We start from the raw sequence: 18329 nt of genomic DNA on the forward strand, positions 1-18329 counted from the left end.
ACTTTGTCACATTTTTGCATCTTTTTCCATCACTTTTTTGTCACTCCCTCCCCTTTTTTTAAAATGTTTTATGTTGCACTCTGATCCCAACTTTTTGTCGCTATGTTGACGTTTTTTTTTCAGAAGCTTTTAGATTTTGGCAATATCAAATGTGCTCAGTTCAGGTGAGGGTTAAGAGCTTAAAGGCACAGTGACGTCTGTGGGTCAGTCCACAGGGCGCAATGACAGCAACTGCCAGCAGGGGGCAGTATGTCAATGTTTGCTAGAAACAAGGAAGTGGACCTTGAAATGACAGCCAGATTACTGCCAACTTTCTTAAGGAATTAACTTAATATAAAGTTTAGAGCAGCGATACTGGAGGCGACACTCTCCAGAGATTTATTTGACATTTGAGTTGTTGGTGTTGAAACATTATTGATGCGATGCCAGCGATTACTCTTGGCGTACATTTACATGTTTGCACTTCATCCGCACGTTTATAGTCTAACTTTCACTAACACACTCCAGTTAGATGGGCGTACTGTATGTTTTTATGTCTCCTACGCTATTTAACACCAGAGTTAGTTTGCCTTTTTCCCCAAATGCACCAGAATTCGCTTCTGGTTGCCCAAATGTGAACACAGCCTTACAAATGCAATCTCCAGTTCAATAGCATCCAAGTCTAGATCAGTTGTTTTCTAAATGCTCATTATTTTAGTCACAAAACACTCCATTGCTCTTTATTGCTCTTTATTATGCATAGAAGTAATGCAGCAGTAGATTGCACAAAGATAGGCAATTTTATGCAAGAGGAAATGCTTCTTTTTTTTTTTTTCTCAGTCTTCCTGCTGCAGTTATCAGATGGTACAGTGAACAGGCACACGGTAATGTCACGTTTATCTTTCTCCTCACTGCTCACCTCAGTTAGAAGTGGTCGCGCCCTCTCCGGCCTCAGCTAGATGCACAGCAGACAAACAAAGCCCATTTCGATGCACAATAAGATAATGTTTGGGATGACTCCAAAAACAGGACACATTTTACAAACTGATCATTTGTCTTGTCTGCCATAGCAAAAAATAAAATGAACACTTTAGCATAGGTTTGACAGTTTGATATAACAATGTCAAACCACATTTACAAACACTGTAAATAGGTCATTGTGGAGTTGGTATGGTGGGCGTAACCTTCACCGAGCACACATACTTTACCTATTGTTTTCTATGTTTAGCAAATAATGTCACGGCAGGATGATGTATTTGAGCGCCGAGTCTTTTTCTCTTTCCTTAATCTTATTCAAACCACTGCGTCTGATTGTTTTTGTGTAACAAACAAGAAGAGGGCGAGTCGAATTTAGCCTGTTAGGTTCAAACTCATGACAAAGTTTCCTAATGCTCTCCTGACATCCCGATTCTTCGCATGGATGAGTTTATAAGTGTGTTTCATAACTTTCAGAAGTTAGTGGAGCTTTACTGTCACAATAATGTTAAGTTAACCGCTTACCCCCCCACTTTAACTCCGGCTTTAGCTAAATCTAAAAGCTTCTCGACTGAAGAGTTCATTCACAGCCTATAGGCTAGTGTAACGCCTCATTTGAAAGCCAAGATCTCTAAATTCTTTTTTGAGACATTGCTGCATTTTTGTCACATTTTTGAAGCGCTTTGTCGCCTTTTTTGCCGCTCTTTTGTGGATTTTTTCTTTGCTTTTTTGTCATTTTTTCATCACATTTTTTGTGACTTTTTCATCACTCTTTAGTCATGTTTTTGTCACTTTTTTATTGTGTTATTGTTGCTTTTCCGGCGCATTTTTGTCACTTTTTTGTTTCTTATTTTTGTTGCTATCATTTTTTTGTGGAAGAAGAAGCTTTTAGATTTTGGTAAATGGTAAATGGACTCAACTTATATAGCGCTTTTCTACCTTTATCAGGTCCAAAGCGCTTTACAGTGAGGAACCAGTCACCCATTCAAACTCTCTGTCATACACCAATGTACGCAGACACTGGAGGCAAGTAGGGTGAAGTGTCTTGCCCAAGGACACAACAACAGTGCGCATTTGCGGGAGCTGGGATTCGAACAGCAGCAGCAACATCAAACTGGAGAAAACGTGCTCGGTTCAGGTGAAGGGTGAAGAGGTTACGGGGGCTAGATGCAACTCGGCCATTCTATACTCACTACTGCCACCTCAGGTCATACATGTAACTACAGCGTCTATATTAATCTCGTGCATGAAGGCTAAAAAAAAAAGCTTTTTAGTTAGATGCACATGTTTACCACAGAAGTCTGCTTTGAAAATGTACTCAAGGACAAAACACATTTTTATTCCACTTCTAGCCAAAGAAATAAAATCCGGTAGAGGGCCTTTAGTGCAAAAAGCAGCTGTCTTGACCTGACTTTGAATGTATTGCGTAAGATCTCTGCTGTTTCTCAGTGTTGGTTAAGAGCGCCGCCACAGAGACCATCACAGGAGGGGGTGTGTGTGGCTGAAACTTTGGTTAGTCTTGTATTCCAACGGCAGAAACATGGACTTAAATGTCACACTTGTCCCACAGAAGACTCGGCACTTTGGTCGACACTTTGCAGATTATTTAACTCAGTTCAAAATCATGCACTCCAGTTTGAGTGACAAAGGATTGCAAAAGTTATGCAGTAAACATATAACCTATAGCCTTGATGGTATAAAGTCTAATATCTAACCTGAAACATTTTCTTTTCATTCATGCCCTTCAATAGATGTGTGTGATAAAGCCAGAGGAAAAAGTACTTGTTGACTCCTTAACGTTCAGATTCAGCGTTTCTTTGGCGTCGTGTGTGACCTGATGTAGCAGCCACAGAGGCGTACTTCACACCTTTCAGAGTTTTCACACTTTTGTCGCCGAAATTAAGAAACATAACTTCTGACATCCTCTGCGAATTCCGGGAAGTGCTTTGTGTTAAATGTAATTAAAGCAACAGCAACTTTCATGTGCACAGACTTTTGTTATGGTAAATATATGGCTGAGTGTGAATTACTGCAAATTGAGACTTTTTAGCAGCTAGATTTAGCCAAGTGCATCAGCATTAGAAAACAAATAAAATAAATAAAGCTCCAATCTCTAAGTGCACGGCATAAAAAGTCCAATTGCTTATTTTTGTTGTTGTGGCTGGAAAACGTTTTATACACAAGCTCATCCTAATTACGTTGATTCTACTTTTTGTTTATCGAATCATAGCAGCGGTTTTCAACTGGTGTAGCTTCAAGACCAATTTTCGTCGTATCAGGACAAGCCTTGAACCAAATATATAATCTATTTTAGCATTGGTATTTTAATAACTATCACAAATCAAAACACAGTATCGCAAATGTGACTTTCGAGATTCACTACTGTGGGGAAAAATTAAAGCCACACCACATAAAAGTTTACCCACTAAACAATGTTGAGATACAAGCATTTATTTTTTATCGCAGATATTTTCATCATTGAAAAATTGCTCATAAATGTACAAACAAACATGTGCCTTTGCTGTGAGCGGCTCATCCATCCTAAGACCTGACTTTAACTTTACCGGGAGTGGGTGCGTCTCTAGCTCGTCTCCGTGGGGATGTCGACTAAAGGCAGCAGAATTCACCTGTTTATAACTTCAAATCATAAGTTATGCACAACTCAAGTGACTTCCTGTTTCGATCAAGCACACCAAAAAAAGCACCATCTTATTCATGAGTTCAGCAGTTCAACTTTCGTCCTTAACAGACAAAACACGTATAATGTGTGTATTTAATTACAATATTGTGCTTTTATTTTGGCGTGCTGGATCGAAGCAGGAAGTCACTTCTTGGACGGCGTTGTTATGATTTGAAGTTATGCACAGAGTCAATTTGAGATTTAAACAGGTCCGCATCCAAATCCATTCTTTGATTACCCGCTGCAAAAATAGCATTTCGGTTTAAACCACCTAATTTAAAAGCATTTCAAAAACAGAAACAATCTCTAATTCAAAGGAATAAAAGCTAGAATTGCAGATGAATGAAGCATGTTCACCATTTAATGCAACTAACACAAAATTCTGAAAAAAAACCTGACTCCATTCCTGACCCACTATTCCGCGAAACCTATTTAAAAGCATGCATTTAGCAATTTCATCCCCCCCCCCCAAAAAAAGAAGAAAAATCCCAATTTTCTTTTGAGCCAAGAGTTCAGCCCTTTGAAGTACGCTTTTTCCAAATGACATGGTTGAAAAATACAGAGTGAGTGAATGAAATGCTGGGCTCCTGTATCTCACCAGGGCAGCGGGCAGTCTTTTCCTAGCGGGGCTGATGGCAGAGGTGGGGTCAGAGTGGAGCCTCGCAGTGTACCGCGCCTGTGGTCAGAGGGACAGCCAGACAGAGACACAGACAGGAGGGGGGAGGGAGTGGGGGGCGGGGAAGAGCCAGACATTTGGGTACTTTAGTGTGCGGTAAAACAAGCAGAGCATTTGTAAAGAGACATGTCAAAGGTGTTGCCCCCCCCGCACCCTCCGCATCATTTTTCCCCACGCAGTTTTTTTTTCCTTCTTCTTCTTTTTTTTTTTTTTTTCTTTTTTTTCCCTCCCATCATGCCCAAGGAACGCGTGCAGGGGCGGAGTAATGACATGAGGCTTATGCAGTGACTGGGAGCCACGGGGAGAATGGAGGTTAATGAGCTGACAGAGCCCTCCACCCCTGAACACGCCCCCCCCGTCCCATGTACAAGCGCCCCGTTGCCAACCCCCTCCATGCCGCAACAGCACACACACACACACACACACACGCACACACACGCACACGCACGCACACACACACACATGACAGCTTAGTCAGACTGCTCTCACTGCTTCAATTAAGACATTTAAAACGACAAATGAAAAGCACTGGAAAGTAACTGGACGCTACTGTCTACTCAAAATAATTTAGCATCATCTTTGAAGGTTAATTTCCTTTAACCTGCCATTGTGAGTCACTGTGACTGCTACCTTTGGCCTATCCTTGACAAACATCCACCTTTCAAACCAACCACATAATGACACTCTCTCTTCCCGGCCGCTATCTTGCTGTTTAACGCGCCGCTCTGCTTCATCTCCACCGTAGCAGCAGAACCATCAGCCTCCTCAGCCCTCGCGTCTCCATCCCTTCATTTACACAAGTGTCTATAAATGTACACGATTTAACATTTAAAGATAAAGCCGTATTTGTCATTCATTTTCTTCAATTTCCAATGTGTGCTTTACAGCAGTAGAGTGGAAATATGATGACAATAACGCAGTACCTGACAGTAATTATTCACTGCTTCTTTGCGGTATAATGATTCATTGCAAATCTAACCCAAGATAAGGAGAGCCAATGAGGAAACATTAGTAATTTCTCGATAATAATGTAGAAACATAATGCATTATCCCCCTTACCCCGACTTAGACATGTTATTTCCAGGCAGTGCAGTAGAATAAATATTGTTTAGTCCACATTTACATTTACAATACATACACTCGCACAGAGATAGACTCAAAACGCACAGACTGGAGTGGAGCCAGAGGAGCAGAGACTAAACCAGGATCACGACCACGTTTTACAGCCGCTACGTTGGGATCACGGCTCACGGCCCGGCGCGGCAAAAGTGCAACAATCAGTGACCCCCCCGTGCTCTATCTAATCTACTTATTATAGATACTGCATGACCTGTAAACAATACACTCTAACACTGTGAACTCCACTTAAGGAAAAATGGCGGAAAAACAAATACAGCAGCCAGCAGTTGCGTGGGAGTCAGACGTTAATTAGAAGTGTAAATAAATATGTAAAAATAAACGTAATGTGAAGTTGGAAATAAGAATGTGTTGGAAATAACCTCTAAACCTCGTACGGGATCATTTTTAGAAACCACTGAGTACCAGCTTATGAGTAAAAGTTTCATTGCATAAGACAATACCGAACTTTGTATTTATAACTCGCCTTAATCAGTCTGAGCAAACGATATTATAGACTTCTATGTCTTATAAAGAAACATTTTTTTAGGTCTTTGCATGGACAATGAAGTTAAAAATGGATAAAATTAGCAAAAATATTATACCTACTTTCACTTCACTGTGAATCTGCAAAAAAAAAATTATAAATAAAAATAAATTGAATGATGTTTTCTTTACAATCAAATGGATATGATTTGAGTATGATTTGAAGTCTGGTTTAACTAGTCCTACCACGTGCGAACGTCTCACCATACAAGCTGTCCTGTGAAGGTCCAATGTGCCCGAACCATAGACCAGTAAGTAAAAATAAAACGCTTGCAGAGGTGCGAAATGCAAATGCACTCTGAGAAACGCTCGGTTTCTTGATTGTCACGTGCGTTATGTGGGCGTCGAGACTTTCATCCACACCTCAGAGGTCTCACTGTTGCATCAGTGTAAACCCAATAAAGCTGACCGTTTTAACATCTGATGTTAATAGTATCATGGCCAAGAAGACAGCTGCAAATATGCAAATACTCACGCTTTATGTGGGTTGTATGAAAATGCAGCTCAAAATGTAACGAAGAAGGGAATACGGCTTATGAAATAGCAAACCATAAATGACACATTTACATATAGGCCTATTGTTTTACTCGCGTACAATGAAACTAAACTTAAAATACTGAGAAGAAGAAGGAACAAATGTAGTGCGGGGATACTCGACGGGTGGATGAGAGTCCATTTGCATAGGGACTCTGCCAAACTAGTCCATTATTTTGTTTTTGATTTGATTATGATTGATGCTTGAATCAATAGATCTCTGTGAGGAAATACTGTTGTTTGATATAACTAAAAAAGAACATGTTGAATCTTTTTAAACTATTCAATAGGGCTGAACTAGATGGAGGTAACTTGCGATCTGCTATATGGGTGTGCAATATTACGATATCGATATTATTGCGATATTTCACTAAAACGCTTCAGCATGATATGTTCTAAATCGTAAGCAACTGTTTTTTTCAGCAAATTGTGTCAAAAGGAAACTTAACTTACTTATTGGCAGAGTTTGCAAAAAAAAAGTGTTGATTTCAGTCAGATGAAGACGTTAGTGATGTTGCGATACATTGTGGCTTCTTGCAAAACTATATTGCATCACCCAATATCGCAATACGATATTTTTTGGCGATACATTGCGCAGCCTTACTATTTAATATTTTAATTTGGGTCGTGGTTTGTCATAATATGTTGAAGGTGGATCCCAAAGGAGGACTTCTGAAGTAATCTCATATTAGCTAAAATACACCCATTGCCTTACTTTTAAATGTACTAAATGTCAGCGTTCGATATCTATGTAATGCTGTTAATTATTCCACACAAAAAGTGCATTAGAGGAAAAGAATACATTAGAATACAATAACGTCCTTTATGAAGGGCCTGAACATTAGTGCAGCAGAAATAGAGTCTCGATAATGGCGTGTATAGAGCTACACTGCGCACGGAAACAAAGGGAGATGGATGGTTCGTCATTAGGGCCCATTGTGAAACTGTGGAGTGAGTAATTTGTGCGAAGAAGCCTGGTGCATTTTTAATATTCTTAAACTGGAGAGTCCCGAGAACAAACTCCATAAAATAATAACAGCGTTCCACCTTGGCACTATCTCCACCTCTCAATTATTTACCGCTAATGAATCGCTGTGGGCCCGATTCTCGTCCTGAAAAGCAGCGCAGCCCTCGTCTAAACCGTCCCAGCGCATTCCAATGGTTAAATATCGGCAGTCGATTACGCTAAATGCTCACAGTTTGGTACAAGCACATGTGTCTCTGTTGTAGATATAGCCTTGATATTACACAAGATTATTTACATCACTGGGGGAAAAAAACAAAAACATAATAAGGCTCTTGACTGTGTTCTCAGTGTGTGTGAGAGGGAATAATAGGTCGCATTTGCCTCTGGTTAACAGTGGAAAGCATGTGCCAGTTGCCAAGCATCCACCTGTCTTCTGCACTTTGCCGCCAAACATGCCACTTCCAGTACTGCTCTAATTCCACATCAACAATGAGCCTTTTGGAGCGGGGAAAGAAAAGCAGCACCGACACATGACGTTATATAACAGGAAGACATGACGGCGAAGACTCAAGTCCAAAAGAGTGGCAGTGATGAATTGAATCCATACAATAATATAAGCTCTGTATCTATGGGTTTCAGTCGCATGTATTCACCCAGGATTTTTGACCTTTCAACATATATGAATGCTATAATGTGTCACTTGCTATGGAGAACGTGAGACTTATGGATAGTTACAACGTAAACCATGCCTTTGAGAATCAATGATGTAGTGATGTTAGACAACAGTAGGAAGTGTGGAGAGACTAACATGTTATTTTGCACCTGCTCACCTCAAACCACCTCTATCTTTAAATCAAAGGCTCTTGATGGGGGGCGGGACAAGCTGAACAGGAAGTCATACTTTAAATAGGCTTCTGTATGTTTAAAGTGAGGTCATGTTAGATTTAGCTTTATACTGCATGTGCTCCTGCAAGACTTGTTAACTCAATAATTCAATCTCTCAGTGTCACAAAATGAATCATTGCAAAGACTCCTCAAAATAATGTGCTCCTACCATGAGTCCAATAAGTGTGAGAGACAGAGAGAGAAGGAGAGAGAAGGAAAAGGGAGAGAGGAGAAAGAGAGAGTAACCTTGCCTGTATAAACTCATCACCAAAGTGAATGTAAATACATTCCACCATCTGTTAGTATAGATCTATAGGGGCTGTTTTTTTCTCAGTGCTTCTGAGAAAGAGAGAGAGAGAGAGAGAGAGGAGCAAACTATAACAGTAATTCAAGAAATGTTCACAAGAAATGCTCAGGTGTATCACTGTCTTTTCCTTTTTGACATTTTCCTCCTTCTACCCTTGTGCATCATCCTCTTCTCTCACACAAAACACTGCGGTTAACTTTCTCTTCATCCATACAGGTTTTTTTTTTTTTGAAGACCTTCCAGTTTTAAGCATAATAGTTTTAATCTTCTCGTCATCCCTCCTCTGTACATGTTCAAACTATCAAAGCAAAGTAAATAGTGCTTCATTTTTTTTGCAAAACAAGTGCAATTTGCCCAAATAAGCAGTAACGGTATTATTACAATAAGATTACACAGATACAGATTCCATAACCAGGTCACAGGTTACTTTTACATTGACCTGATAAAGCCTGTATAGCACACAAACATTGCCATATTCCTAACATTAGTTTGCCTTGTTAATTCAATGCCATGCACTTCAACACTTCCTTGTTCTGTGCAGCCCTTTGAGTGGCTTGGTCTATACAGATTGGGCTCTACAGGTTTGCCTTCCAATCTACCATTTTGTACAATAACCTCACTCTATTCCCAGTGTTTGATTAAAAACCCTGCAGACAATTTCACATGCATTTTCCTCACGCAAAACAGATCAGTTTGGGATTGACTAGCTCTTCTCCGTTGCACACTGTGAGAATGTAATCACGAGTGCTCAGCTGTAACTCCACCACAGCCAAATTAAAGCCTATTCCTCGACAGCTGGTCGTAGTAAATTCCTTCATAAAAACAGAAAGAGTCAAGTTTGAGCGAACGCATATACTATTTTTCATTTCCACTGCTTTAAGGATTAAGCATTAGGTCTGTAGACGAAGAAGAAGAAAAAAAAAAAAAGCATTATAATAATCCGCCCATGTTTTATCTGACAAAGAGAGACGCACCACCCCCACTATACTCCACATATTCAAATGCCCCTCCCCCCAGCGCGTTGGACGTCACACACATGATCATCATTATAAAACGCACACACACACACACACACACACACACACACACACAGTCCTCGCGATCAACCTGCTTCCATCTGCTCTGCTCCTCTCTACAGAATACATTATTCACCACAATACATCACATCACATCCCCTCAATGTCACAGACGAAACGCAGAGAGAGAGAGAGGGAGAGAGAGAGGGAGAGGGTTAGGCTACAGAGAGGGGGAGTTACAGAGGGCTGGATTTGGCTTTCAGGTGTAACAAGGTTGGCACAGTCACAGAAGAAAGTGGATTGAAATGGCAAAGTAATGAGAAACATGGCGCTGTAGCTTTCATTGGCACGTCTTCTCTCTCTCTGGTGTTAAAGTTTGGACCTACGTGCTTGCTTACAACTACTTACATTTTCAAAAGGATCATGATGGCCGATCTATATGGAGAAAAAAAACTACAACTAAATTATGAATGCATGTAAAGGCATTCGTTTTGGTTTATGGCGGTTGTCAAAAATGGTTCAAAAGATGCATTATCATCAAGATTTCGACATACATTAAGTTCACAATAGACGGCATCTCTGAAATCGCCCATATATGGTCATGTTCGAAGCCGTCAAAGAGGGAAAATATATAAACTTTCTCCCATCACTCCAAAACTACTTCAATAAATGCTGAATTATGAATATTTTTTTCAACCAGATAAAGTGACAGAGACATGGGGTGGAGCAAAGCGGTTCAACACCCCACGGTGCCGCGGTTAGCGCTCGTGTTCACACCGAGAAGGTCCGGGTTTGATTCCCACCTGGGACGGGGGCCTTTCTGTGTTGAGTTCTCCCCGTGTCTGCGAAGGTTTCCTCCGGGTGCTCTGGTTTCCCCTACCACTAAAAACATGTACAATAGGCCAGGATAAAAGAGAGTGTGTTTGAGAGAGCGCACTGGTTTATTTTTCCCTACCAAATAAACCAATAAACAAATACAGAAGAAACGGATAATGCTAACAATGAAGATAACTTTAGCCTCATGCCACTTGCTAACGCTAGCTAAGATTGCAGTTTTCTTTTACTTCTACTGGACAATAGGCTGTGAGAAAACATCCAAAGGACCCGATTTTGACTTGACTATATTTATATGTGATTAATATGTTCATAGTTTGAGAAAATAGTGATTCCCAAATGAACAGGTATGAGCCATTTTGAGCCCAACTTTTCTAATTTGATTTTTTTTATGCTTCAAATGAATATATTTGCTGGATTTGGATTATGCAGCCAAGAAGTACAACTCCCAAGCCTGGACATATGCAAAGACCAATTAATGTATCCATGCATGGACCACTTGGGTGCAGATGATTTTCTTAAAGCAACCTTAAAAATGAAAAGTTATCAAAAACTGTAGAACAGGATTCCACGGGTGGTCATGATCTGATCTACACATCGGGATTTGTTGCCTGGTTTGTTTACTTTCGTGAGTCTGAAGTGTTGATGTATGGTTCCCTGTGGTGCAGTGGCAGCAGAAGCAGGAGCAGCTGGCAGCCCCTACACTTGACTACACTCGGACCTGCTTTACATTCACCTGTTATTCAGCGATGCCTAATGCTTCCACTGCAGCGGAGCGCCAATTAACCTCGCCACAGCGGCAGCAAAACCTGTCCGGGGCAATTTGTCTACGAAGTGCGGCAGACTTGGATAAACGTCACCTCGAGAATTTGTTTTTTTTTAGGATAATACATATATAAAGCAAAAATTGGAGCCTATGTATTGATGTGTTTTGTTCTTTTTAGTTCTTTAGCAAAGTGCCCTTGAAGGAGACGGCGTTAAAACAATTAAGCAGACTCAAAAAAGTGGATTTAATATTGAGTCCTATGTATTAAAGTATTACATATTAGTACAAATCTCTCACGTTGGACCACTTTGCTCCTCTCCATGTTTCTGTATCTCTATTTGGTGGAGTTTAAGTAATAATTCTGCATTTGCTACTGCAGTTGTAGATGACAGAGCAGCTCTTCTGGATTAAAAATAATGCTTTGTATTCCCTCACGGCGAGATTGAACGTGACGCTTTGTGAGCGTTCCTGAACAGGCCCACTGTATCTCTTGGGGGAAATAAAAGCTTGTCATTTCCTCTTTGCATAACTGTGTTTTTAATGTCCAGATCAATTTCAGTGCAGGTCATTCTTTGGTTTCCAACAAATACTACAGCATGGTATTGTATAAAGTGTTGTGTACTATGTTTGGGGAAAGAAAAGCAGCATTTTTTACATTAAATCCATTCCTATACTCCTAATTCTGCTGCATCTGCTCTCCAGCCTGTATTGCTATGTCATACACTTGTCTCTCCCTCCTCCCTGCCCCCCCCCGCCTGTCTCTCTCTCCTCGGGCCCTTGTCAGTGTTTGGGCTGCGTCTGCGAGGGGTCACCGCCTGCTTGTTCTCACACGAGGATCCCCGGCGATAATACCAACGATCGTGCCATTTTTATCCGAGCCACTGTCTGCGGCGTACACTGGTGTGACTTCCCCACACTGCTGCCGCGAGAGCCTGCGAGCGAGCGTGTGAGCGTGCGTGTGTGCGTGCGCCGTGTGTGTGTGGTAGTGCTAGCTCAATGCCAGGTCTCTCTAATGAGTCTGTCAGGCACTGTTAGCGACGCCGCGCTCCCCTTGGCTCCGCGCTCTCCCACAGATACAACTGTGATTAGCCGGGCCAACAGCGCGCCACCGGGCCAGATTAAACACTCACCAGGCGCCGCCAGGGAGACACACAGTCACTGCTGCAGACGCACACACGCTTTTACAGTAGAGGCAGCGACACGGGAGACAGCGCCTGGTCATGAGCGCCGATTAGGATGTTACCGCACTCCAGAGCAAGGTGTTGACACAGCAAGAATTAATGGGAGATATCAGCTAACAAGACAAGTGCATTTATTAGGATCTAAGCCTGGCTTTGACATCACGACTGTGGGATTTTTTTTTACTGGATTGCCTAAAAACAGTATAAAATATATAGCTAAAACTTGACGTGGGTAACTTTGTGTTGTTATTTACAAAAATGTTTCCCAACTAGGGATACGGGGACCACAGGGGATACGCGAGCATTTGGCTGGGGGTCCTTGGAATGATTTTCAAAAAGAAGATGAAACTGAATTGCATTTCCATGTGATTTAAAAGAAAATCTTAGTGATATTTTCCTGTAAAAATGTTTGCACTTTTGAGTGTTTTAGCCTTATTTTGAACCCAACACATTACTAAATACTAATAAATCTGAGTTTAGTTGAACACTTTTTAGGAATAATTGTCGGCATCCTCGAGATAAGGGGTACTTTTGAGTAGAAATGAAAGAAAGGTTGGGAACCACTGATTTACAAGACTGAGCAACAATCCAAATAAACTGTTTTTCCAAAAGTGATTCATGGGGATTCCGCGCTAATTCTTTCCCTTGTAAAAAGTTTAGTCTAGTGTGTGTGTGTGCGTGATCCAGATACACATAGCCAATGTTCAGCACTGTCATGCACGAAACTTGAATAAACGAAGTATGACACAAAATAAAGCGGAGGTGGTTTATTGGATTCCTGTCTGTAGCCACATTTGACTCTGACTCCGACTCTCCGACTCTCAGGGTCAGGCCTCTGCTCCAGCAGCTTCCAGCGTGTTCATTAAAGCGACATGATTCACTAATTACAGGTAATGACCCTGTAACGAGCACCGCAGATGAATGAGCTGATACACAGAGCAGGGCAGCCTGAGCACACACCGTTTATCAATGGCTTAAAGGCCTGCTGGGTGGTATACTCCCACCATAAGGGGGAACTACGGGCGTGAAGTGACATTCTGATTGGACGAGGAATCACAGGCGGTTTATAGGGCAGATTGTTTGAGTAACTCACTTCATGGGATATTTCTGATCACCCAAATCTTCACCAATGTATAAAGGACAATGCACTTTGACACCAGCTGAACCACACCTCCTTTTGCAGAAATGTTTCTAAATATGTCATTAACAATGTTGGAGCAAACATGGAAAAACCTATATCTATATCAATTTTGAAACAAAGTCCCATTAAGATACAGTATATCTGTTTTTCAAGAGAATCATGAGGAAATTTGCAACACAATCATTTCATGCAAACCTTGTATTGCACTTTCTAATCTAGCATTGATTTGACTGATGACAAAAACATTTCTCATAATCAAACAACTCTTTATATTGGCATATTATAACCCAATCAAGCAGAATGACCATCATGTATTGGGACTAAAGCCAATTTAGTCAGGTGCATGACATTTCCATATCTACTGAGATTAGGCGAAGGCAACCTTGATTAAAGTGATTATTTAATTGAGTTAAAGGAACACTGCGTAACATTTTGTTGGCAGCTTTATAAAATCACCATGATTAACTCGACACAGGGAAATGCTATTTTTAGCCGTGGGTAATCAAAGAATGGATTTGGATGAGGACCTAACTTATTTAAATCTAGTATGTGGCTGCCTTTAGTCAACATCTCCATCGAGACGAGCTGGAGACGTCCCGCTCCCAGTAAAGTTGCGGTCTGAGGAGAGGTGAGCCGCTCAAATCAAAGACACAGGTTTGTTAGGTCATTTTCTAGGAGTTTTTCAACAATTAAAACATCTGTATTAAAAATAAAGCTTTTATTTTATTCATTTCATTGGGTGAAATGTTACGCGGTGTGGCTTTAAGAGCATATATACAGTACATATAGTATAAAAAAAAGCATCAACCACAACAGTGCACTATTCCACTAATTTACTACATGTTCTATTTTGGTATTTGTTAGATATGTGGCATAAACCAGCTCATATTCAAGTAAAGACAGGAGGATTTAGTGTAAGAATGTTGACAGCCTCCTCACTGCAGAACTAAACCAACAACTACCATTCGAAGTATTTGTAAAGTATCACCTTGTACATGCAACAACTGTCCAGATCTTTATCTCATCTCTCTGGGCCCCCCCCCCCCCCCCCCCCCCCCCCCCCCTGGGTTTTCCTTGTCACCACCTCTCTTCCTGTCACCATTGTTTTTACTGTACAGAGCAGTAACTGACACGTTTACTGTGTTCGGCTCACAGATGTGGTCACAGATGTTGTCAACGCGGATGATGCTGGCCTGACATCTTTGCTGTACAAGTCAAGCAAGTTATTACTTCAACTGTATTTTTTTTTTTTACACGGGAAAGGTTTGCTCGTTGGCTGGTTACACCATTAGGCAAACGGCAAAGTCTGTAATGGCTGGTTCAAATATGTGTTTTGTAACTACATAACTACAGTTAATTCCGTTTTATTGCACTTTTAGGGGCAGGGACAACAATAATAACTTGCATAGAACCCTTACTTTATACAATTGAGGCGTATGCAGCACAATCAAAACAGCATTTACCACTATGACACCCTTCTACAAAGTATGTCCTGCTCTATACTATGTAACCTTGTATATGTGCTTTCCATTACACTGAATCACAGTGTTGAAATATTGGACACATTTTTTCGGTTCATGTTACTCTCATTGTTTGCTTTAATCCTGCCCCGTTGGGATCTGGATATTTACAGAAATAACCTTTTGTTTACAGGAGGCTAATCCAATCAGCACGCTAAAGTTCACTGGATTTATGCCCTGTCAGTGACCCCCAGCCCAGCCTGTACCCTCTGCTGCCCGGGCATATTCATCACTACTGTATATGCCCTGACACAATGCTGCCCCTCTCTCTCTCTCTCCCTCCATCTGAAATGTGCACAATGTCATATAGTACAGTGCGCCACAACAGAGTAATTGTGTTTTGTCCCTTCAGGGAGAATGAGAGTACGGAGTGGAGACATATCATTGGAGAGCGTATACTTTTCCAGCCCTCAGACATAAATATACAACTTGATTGCTTATTATAGTAACAGTAAATAGGTTTCTTTAGCTTGGTTGCAACAACATACTGTATTTTATTAACATTACTAACCTTGCATAGTATTGATTGACTTTGTAGCTAATGGCATGCTAACAACACGCTATGCATGGGAGTCATTTTCCAAGCGTTTGCTCATGTGCAAAACAAGTAGCATGTGCAAAAGTGGATCAGCGGCAGAGCACATTTTTTCCTTAGGCAGCATTCTCTCATTAATATATATCAGACCCTATACTGTAATAGGCTCATTTTCAAAAGGTGAATTAAGTGCAAAATGGCAACAAATGGCTAACACAGGAAGTCCAAAACCAGAGTATTTTATCCTGCAAAAGAAGGGTCTCTATAAACAGTTAATCAAACATGAAAGAACTGAAATACCTGTCACGATAACAAATTTGAGGTTCGATATATTGAGGCAGGAAAGTATTGCGATAAACAATATTATTGACTCTAACAATACTGGATACTGTCAACTCTTGGCATAAAAATGACAGTAAACCTTTGTTCTAAAAGTGTATCATGTCCTAAAATACCACACAAGCTGCAATAAAGATGAAATATAATTTTACTCAACTTGCTTCAGTTAGAAATCAAAGTTTTACAAGAAAAAATAGGGGGAAAATGCTTATAAATGTACACACGATAAATATCGAGCCCGAAAATGGATTGTTTATCTGTTATTTATTAAACGATAAGTCGATATAGTAATTATTGTGACAGGCCTAACACTATTATGAACATTTATTCCTGAACTGGAAGATCTAGTATGATCTCTATACAGGTCTGGACACAAAATATTTGCAAGACAGAGCTCATGCCTTGGCAGAGGTCTATGCTCTTTTCCCACAACAGTATGTAGAAGATAAATGAAAGATTAGATTTGGTGTTTATTATGAAAGTTTGCACTGAATTAAGAATATATCAAATATCAATGACGGTTTTCAGGAGAAATGGTTGTTACATGGAAGACTTTGCCCATAAAGAGAAACTGTTTTCCACAACTATACTTAATATAGCCCAGCTTTGACTCTCTGTCATGTCTAGCTCGATCAGACCCACAACACACTTAAACGGCTCTACTTTTCAATGTCAAAATTGCTTCCAGATGTATTTGAGCGCGTGGAATTCCTTTATGAAAATATACATCGGGACCCCGCGATAAACAATGACATGCCAATAGACTGCAGGAGTCCACTGTCCCCCCCTCTGTAGCTCAGACAGACGCGCTTTTGTTCTGCCACTTACTGCTTATGTTACTGAAGAGCACTAATGCACGCCGATCAATAGCATACTTTCCATTTCAACGCGCTCAGCTGATTGATCCTCCTCCTGTCAACACAAACTTTTACGGCGCTGTGTCTTCTTTTTTACCCTCAAAATAAATGCTCTTTACAATGAAAAGGCCCTTTCATCTGAGCTTGTTTAAGCACCTCGGCAGCGGCGCGTTGACATGTCTGTATTAGCGGCACGATAACCGGAGGCGGTGAAGGGAGAGAGAAGACGCAACAGCTTGAAGGCAAACGGTGTCAAAGGCAAGCGAGAATCGTATTGAGAGAGAAACCTTCTATCAGACTGATCAAAACAGCTGAATACAATTTAATGTCTATTGTTTATGGCATATTATCTCCTTGGGCGGTGCAAAGGAGCAGAGGCCTTTCTGTGAAGAGTTTTATATGTTCTCCCTAAACGGGTGGGCACAATGAGAAAAAGAGGCTTGATTACAATTTAATGTATTTTCCGGACTACAAGTTACAGTTTTTTTCATTGTTTGGCTGGGGGTGCGACATATACACAGGTGCGACTTATATATCAAAATATATAATTTCACGTTTGTTAGAGTGCCCCACAAGAGGGAACTCTAGGCTTGTGTACCAGTTTCTGCTACTCCTGTACGGTCAGACAATGAATAAAGCACTTACTTACAAAAACCTACTTAAAAACGGTAATCGAGCAGCAGAAAGAAAGATTGAAGGGAGCGAGAAACTTGTGAGGGACTGGCGAAAAGCGGAGGTTACTCTTACTGCAATGAAGAAAACAAAAAAAAAGCTCGATGGCCACAGCTGGAGGAACGAGTTCGCAAACGGGTGCTTTAACAGCGTGCTGCCGGGAGAGGCTTGTGAATGCCACAGTTACGCCTCCATGTGAGACTTATACTCTGGAGCGACTTATATATGTTTTTTTCACCTTCATTATGCATTTTTTGGCTGGTACGACTTATCGTCCGGAAAATACGCTAATCACAATTCATCTGCATTCAGAAGTGTTAAATTACAGAGATGACTAAGGCTATCTGCTTCCTCTGAGAGCTCACACTTTAAAGAGCTGTAACTAGGGCTGAGCAATTAATTGAAATTTGACAACAATTTCAATTATTACACTAAGCGATTACAAAATTAGCAAAATCGCAAAAAATGTTTTTTTTGCAAAGCAGACTTGCATTATTTCATGGCGCTGGGATTATTTTCCCTTTGCATTTCACGTGCCATGGCTCATGCTTTTGCCTGACATTAAAACAAACAGTGCTGTGTGATGATGTCATCAGGCCACACTGCTCAGCTTACTTGTGCAGGTGTGAGGGCTGGCCAGCAGGGGGCAGGTGTGAAACAGAGACCTCTCCTTAATCGAGGCAAACTTGAAATCATTTGTACTTTTCATTTGTACTGTTCAGAAAACAGAAAATATTCAGCATAGTTTTTTTTATCAATAAATATACAAATTAAATTAACTCTTTTTTTAAAGGCAACAAATA

General features: G+C 40.7%; 1 protein-coding gene across 3 annotated transcripts in view; it reads right to left on the reverse strand.

Moving 5' to 3' along the window:
* LOC306964553 (TOX high mobility group box family member 2-like) overlaps positions 1-18329 on the reverse strand; it is a 124029-nt gene that overhangs the window by 80618 nt on the left and 25082 nt on the right. The window contains exons 1-2 of one of the 3 annotated variants that reach the window (XM_079558611.1): positions 6177-6233; positions 4233-4310 (exon numbers count right to left, since the gene is read on the reverse strand). The exons of 1 other annotated variant lie outside the window; for it this stretch is intronic. In XM_079558611.1, the coding sequence (XP_079414737.1) occupies positions 4233-4310; positions 6177-6179 (81 nt within the window). In that variant the 5' untranslated portion in view covers positions 6180-6233. Of the gene's footprint in view, positions 1-4232; positions 4311-6176; positions 6234-18329 lie in introns of those variants that run through there. One more of the 3 variants, XM_079558609.1, reaches the window with a different exon arrangement.

This window comes from Gobius niger (assembly GCF_951799975.1).
Source record: "Gobius niger genome assembly, chromosome: 6".
Classification (NCBI taxonomy): domain Eukaryota; kingdom Metazoa; phylum Chordata; class Actinopteri; order Gobiiformes; family Gobiidae; genus Gobius; species Gobius niger.